The 6,496-nt window shown below is 41.0% G+C and overlaps 1 protein-coding gene across 2 annotated transcripts; it reads left to right on the plus strand.

The window, feature by feature from the left end:
* The first annotated feature begins 1,221 nt into the window (after nucleotides 1–1,221).
* slc35g2b (solute carrier family 35 member G2b) lies at nucleotides 1,222–4,489 on the plus strand. Of its 2 annotated transcripts, none has more exons than XM_056363733.1 (2): nucleotides 1,222–1,471; nucleotides 2,745–4,489. In XM_056363733.1, the coding sequence occupies exon 2, from the start codon at nucleotides 2,772–2,774 to the stop codon at nucleotides 4,020–4,022; it is 1,251 nt and encodes a 416-aa protein (XP_056219708.1). In that variant the 5' UTR covers nucleotides 1,222–1,471; nucleotides 2,745–2,771; the 3' UTR covers nucleotides 4,023–4,489. The 2 variants fall into 2 exon arrangements, with proteins under 2 accessions (XP_056219708.1, XP_056219706.1); XM_056363731.1 differs by having other exon boundaries at nucleotides 1,223–1,558.
* Nucleotides 4,490–6,496: the final 2,007 nt, after the last annotated feature.

Genomic DNA, 6,496 nt, shown 5'->3' on the forward strand with positions numbered 1-6,496 from the left:
TCCTTCATCATAGTCAAATGTACTCAAACATTCACTTTATTTATTGAATGTGACAATTCTTCATTCAAGCATACTCAACACTGCATTATTTTGCTTATAGGCTGCTAAAGGTCAATTATCTCTTAATTATCTTCTTCCATATTCATTTGTTCATGAGATATGAAAATAGTCTTATACTAACTAACATTTTTGCACACCTAATTGGTCAATTATATGCCTTACAGTTTAGTCCCTGGTGTCAGGTTTATGTTAACTGTTAATAGCTAAATGTAAATGCTGACACAGAGTTAATTGCCACACAATCACATATCACTGTGCGTGGTGTTATGTACCAATTAAAATCACAGTCATGTTACAGAGGCGGTGGCAGCTAGTGGCAGTATGATCTATATATTACCAACTGAGGTTCCTGTTGCATTGCCTGGGGGGTAAACTGAACAATCTAATTTTAGTGCTTTCAACTTCCCCCATGTTGAAGTGGCTATAAATTTATGTCTGCCTTTCATCAGCCTGCACTCAGCATATGCCACCCACCTCTTTTTTTTTTTTTTTACTTCTGTTTGAAGTTGTTTTACATTCGTACTCTCACTGTTACATTTGAGCTCCTTTATGCAAAATAGATCATCGTATTTAGGGTGTAAATGTGATTTAAAGAAAGACAGAAATGTATTGTTCTTGGAAAAGAGAGTGTCTGGAACAGCTCTCATGAGAGTCTTCTTGGTGCAAATGAAAGGATTCCACAGAGGATTATGGGAATCTCTATCACTTCAAGCTGTGACACCAAATTAAAGAAATAGTCAAGTTCATCCAGTATCTATTAGTAGCTATGTGGTGCAAGCATGCCTATCAGAAATGTAGCAGGGTTAAACCCCACCCTTTAAGCATAACTTATTTGACATATGAAGTGCATGTTGAACATGATTGCAATCTTCTACTTCCTTCATTTCACCATAATTAATTCAGACAAAAAAATCTAATCTTCCTTTTGGCGTGGAAGGGTTGTAATCTCATGAACACAGTGATGATGATGATGATGATGATGATGATGATTATGGTGATGATGACTGACCGACCGACGCATATCCCTTTTCCCTTCTGAGAGATGACGAATATGAGCGGGGTCTAGGTGGGGTACGAAGCGGTCTTGAGGAGGAGGAGCAGGAGGAGAAACCACTGGCTGTGACAGTGACAATTGCTTCGCTCCCGCCCCCCCCCCCCCCCCCCCCCCCCCGCTTCAGCTTCTTCATCATCATCTTCTTCATCATCATCATCAGCAGCAGCAGCAGCGGCAGCCTCAGCAGCAGCCGCTGCTTCAGCTTCATCAGCTGCAGAAACAGAAGCAGAGGCAGCGATTCATCGGCAGCCTGGAGAACAAACAAGCAGCACGCATCTTGAAGAGGCGAGAGGCGAGAGGCGAGAGGCGCTCCATGCGAGGGGAAGATGGGGAAATGGCACTTGCAGTTGACCAAATGTAAGGATCAAGAAATCAAGCGAGATCTTCACTTATGACACAAACCCGGGTTTATGCATCAATAGGAACTTTTTAGAGAACAAAAAGGTAAGATATTTTATGATATTATAGCACTCAATTAATATTGGCTACTACAATGCAATATAGGACCATATAGGACCGTCCTAAAAAAAATGCCAGTTTTAATACCAGTTTTACACTAAATTCAACAAGATTTTCAATGCACAATAAACAATTATCTAAAGGAAAAGCTATTAGTTTTATTTTTCATTTTCTGGCTAAAATCTTTTGTGCATCCCTGAAAATAGTCATTTTTTCTGGTTTTGTCACCAAAAAATAATAAGCCGTTGTTAAATCGGCTGAAAGATTGCTTTTCAGCCTAAAGTACATGCAAGATTTTCTTAACGCTTTTCTTTGACACCAATATTGTTCATAATCGTTTATTATGATGGATCTAGTTATATTAATGTGCCTTATATTTCAAAAGCGATGAGCAACCGCATGCAAGAGGAGAGAAGGGGAATCAGAGTATTTATCTGCCCCCTTGTGGTTTTGATTCATGCCACTGTATGTCCTATGGGATTGACAAAATGAATGATTGTAGAAATAATCTTGAAAATATTTCATAATACTAATGGTGATGTTATTATTTTCAAAGATGTTTCAGTTTTATATATATATATATATGTACTCAGTTTTAAGGACATTCTGTCATTTCAAGTTTAAGACAAATCCCATTGCTTTTTAGTGGAAGCCACAGAAATATCTCATGGCTGAAGAAACCACTCAAACTATTCAGCACCATTTAACCCTTTCAACAGTCCTTTTTTCCAGGGTTTTCTAATTCATGGTGTGCAACTCCATTCATCTCTTACGTGGCCCACATTCATGTATCTTCCCCTCTGTGGTCTCCTGTTATGTAATTTCATCCCCATCAGACTGCATCAGCCTCAGAATGTTTGCTGCCCGGCTTATATGAGCTTGCATGGGATATATATATATATAGAAGAAACTCAGCAGGAGATAGGGAGGAGCAACAAGGGGTGAGATAGGGGTGATAAGACTGCTTTGTCTGTGTGCATGCATGTGTGTGAGTGTGCCCGCACGTGTGGATTTTATATGTGTGTGTGTGTGTGTGTGGAGGGTGGAATCTGAGAAAACAAGTGATAACTTATGCAAAAATGCGAGTGTATTTAGACTAACTAGCAAAAAAGAATATTTGAATGTTGTTTTAGCTCGACTATGCTGTAATGGTTTTCACTTCATTTTTCAGAGTACTCCTACCTGCGCCGAAAGAAACATGGATGTACCTTCGTCTTCTCTCCAGTACGGATCAAAAAAGCGGGTTAAAATTCACCCAAATACAGTGACAGTGAAATATGCCACTCACTTTCCCCAGCCTGGCGATGAAGGGTATGATGATGCACCCTCTTTTGAGGAATTTGGCGCCTTCGCAGAAGCTAATACGGAAAAGAGACTGGTGTCGGACAGCAAAGGTGGCAGGACTTTCTTTGGAACCATGGAGACCCAGCCTAAGCAGCCAAGCGTGCAAAGAGACAAAGGGGTCGGAGGCCAGCTGGCTAGCTTTGGCGAGGCGAATGTGTTGGCCTCCAGGGTGACCTGGATGGCCTTGTTTGGGGCCGCGGTGGCTCACGGTTGTGTGGCACTGATTACCCGTTTAGCAGCCGACCGCTCTAAGGTGCCCTCCCTCGAGTTGCTCTTTATTCGCTCTGTGATCCAAGTGCTGTCCATCGTGGTAGTCTTCTACTACCACGAGGCCCCCTTTGGCCCTAAGGGCTACCGTCTGCGTCTCTTCTTCTACGGCGTCTGCAACGTAATCTCCATCACCTGCGCCTACACCTCTTTTGCTATAGTACCACCCAGTAATGGCACCATCATGTGGCGTGCCTCTACCACAGTCTTCAGTGCAATACTGGCCTTCCTGCTCCTGGATGAGAGGCTGGGCTACACAGATGTGGTCACAGTGGTGGGAAGCGTGTTTGGTCTGTGCCTGGTCATGGTGCCAAACGTAGCAGACGAGGAGAAGTCCAGGCTGGGTTTTTGGAAGGAGGCCTTTGGCTACACAATGACAGTGACGGCCGGTTTGACAGCTGCCCTCTCCATGATCGTCTACAGAGCCATTAAGGAGCGCGTCAGCATGTGGACGGCGCTCTTTACCTTCGGCTGGACGGGCACAGTGTGGGGTGCCTCCACCATGTTTATCATGCAGGAGCCCATCATTCCTCTAGATGGGGAGACCTGGGGCTATTTAATTGGGATCTGTATCTGCTCCACCGTGGCATTCCTCGGAGTATACTATGCTCTAAACAAATTCCATCCAGCCTTAGTTAGCACCGTGCAGCACCTAGAGATCGTGGTTGCCATGTTCCTCCAGCTCATTGTTCTGAGGATGATCCCGTCCATCTACGACGTCATCGGAGGCCTGGTCATCATGATCAGTGTGTTCACCCTAACAGGAGTCAAGCTGTACAGGGTGAGCAGGGCCATTCGGCAGGATTATCAAGAGATCCTAGACTCACCCATCAAATGAGTTTAGAAAATGTCAGTCTATTTGTTTACAATGTTGCTTGGTTGTGCAATTTAAAGAATGTCTGATGATTTTGTATCGTTGTGTTGTTGGAAGAGTGTCAGTTGTGTAACTAATGTCTCAATATTTGTGTGTGAAATAAAAGACAAACGTAATATGGTGACTGTTTCCCCATGATAATACTGCTTTAATGTCAGCAAGAAACCCCCCCAAAAAAACAAGAGTCCGTTTAACTTTTGTGATTTATTTCGCTCCAAGATTTGAATCTGGTCTTGTGAGTGGCAGTGTAAGAAGATCAGTTTAATGATATGCATCTTTTGTAATCATGACATCAGCAAGGTGTGTCGTATCCCTCTCTTGTCACACTGCCACACTTGTCACAATGTGTAAATGTCAGCCCAGAAATCATTCATACTACATACAAGGAATGAAAGAATAAAAATGAATACCACCCACCTTTCTTAAAATAACTGGTATTGATTTTCTAAGCCTTAATCTGTTTCTTGCCAAGATCTGTTGCTTGCCTCTATATTCTCCATGTTTCTCCATGAACATGGCAGGATATAGAGGCCTGCCAAATACATTGTAAGTGATATGGTTCTTATTCAATTTACAAGTACACCCTTCAAGTCTCTGGGGGATCAAAAATTATTTTGTGCACAGGAAAAGAAGCAATCTGTATTATTACATATAGTATTTTCCCCCATCAACATTATGTGCACAAACTCCTTTCATTATGTTCTGGCCCCAGCAGCTGGTTTATACTTAACGCTAGTGATTACATCCCGGGACACTGCTTCTGTTTACTTTCAGACGCATATCAAACTAATGCCCAGAGGCAGGTGCGCTGTATTGAATTAAAGTCCCCCTTAACAACATGAGACCATCTGCTTTTTCTGTGGTGGACAGTTCCTTTCTCTGTGGCCGATGCAGTCAGTCTTTCTGTGATTCCCCAGGGGGCAAAGCAACAGTGATGGAATGAAATAAGGACATAATGATGTTGCAGAGTGGATGGAAGAGGACATGTTGCATGTTCAAAACTGACACAGCATGTATGTTTCACTAACAGCCCAGCAGGTGGCATTCACAAACCACGTCATCATCACTCCGACAGCGGAATTAGCAGAAGTAACACAAGTAACACTTTCTCACAGTAAATAATGAAGGTAATTAGTTCTATATCAAGTGGTTAGCAGTTTTCAGCTGAGTATATCTTTTTTCATCAAAACAATTGTAACACATGATATAACACACTTCATCCAAACAGCCTAGTTATTTGACACAGTTATGGCTGATTGTTCTACTCACAGCATAGCATCTGATGAACTATTATACATTTATGACACAGTGTTGAATATGTAACATATTTACATGAAAACAGGAAGTAAACAGTCTTGTGGTTATAACCACACGTGACAGGTGTTTCTAAAATCAAATTATCCTGTGTAATGAAAATCTACTATCACTGATGTCACAGTAAATTAAAATGGTGTGTAAAATACAAGCTCCATTCATTTACAACTAAAAGGTGAACAATCACCATCATAAACCAATAATAATGTCAAATTAGTGTTTATTTTAAAAATACAGTCTGTCTGTTATGTTACGTTTTCTTTTAAAACATTTTGGTCAGTAGCTGAGGTTTATTTGTCAAACTAAAAAGGTGAATAAACTGAGATAAAGTAGATTTATCTCCCACTGTACATGTTGTATTAATTTGCTTTGCGATGGGGTTTTGGGTGCAGAAAGCAGAATACATGTACAGGCCCATCTGTTTGAGCAGGAAACAGACTGCATCCTGCAGAGAGTCACACAACCATCCAAACTACTCTGCAACTCTCTTCACCACTGACATGTTTATTAGAAGTACCATCATTTCCCAGGAGGAGCTTGAATGGAATTTGATGATGAGTTATTGTATGCACGTTCGTGTGTGTGTGTGTGTGTGTGTGTGTGTGTGTGTGTTTTGCATGGTGCAGATGACAGATAGAAATGCTCATGAACACCAGATTAACAGACCTTTCATGTATTCTATATATAGAGTCACTTTGTCACAATTTCAGTATGATTTGACAGCTGAACAAGGCCAAGGAGGTGCAATTTGGGAATTATTTTTTGACTTAACTTCTCATGTGTTTTTTTATCTGATTTGCATCAAGTTTTTACGTTAAATCTTTTCTTCACGTCTTTCCATTAAGAATAAAGTTACATATGCTGTAAAATAATGTAAAAATATCAGTTTTGCAAAAATTACACAGGATGAGGCCTTTGCTGAAGTCCAACTCAGTACTTAAGAGGCTTCGAGTGCAACTTTGATTTTGAACAGCTGATTCTGAGACAAATAAATCAATAAGTAATACATAAGTATAAAATGAACAGTAAATAATAATAAATATCTCTCTTATCTCTTTCTTCACATACACGTTTCTTTTGGTACGCTCTTCAGACTCACAAGGCGAAAAACATGATGGATGCTT

Source organism: Seriola aureovittata, chromosome 20, assembly GCF_021018895.1.
Source record: "Seriola aureovittata isolate HTS-2021-v1 ecotype China chromosome 20, ASM2101889v1, whole genome shotgun sequence".
In the NCBI taxonomy this organism is placed as follows: Eukaryota; Metazoa; Chordata; class Actinopteri; order Carangiformes; family Carangidae; genus Seriola; species Seriola aureovittata.

Bases quoted from the DNA above. Each gene is read 5' to 3' on its own strand.
- slc35g2b (XM_056363733.1), top strand. From the start codon at position 2,772: ATGGATGTACCTTCGTCTTCTCTCCAGTACGGATCAAAAAAGCGGGTT.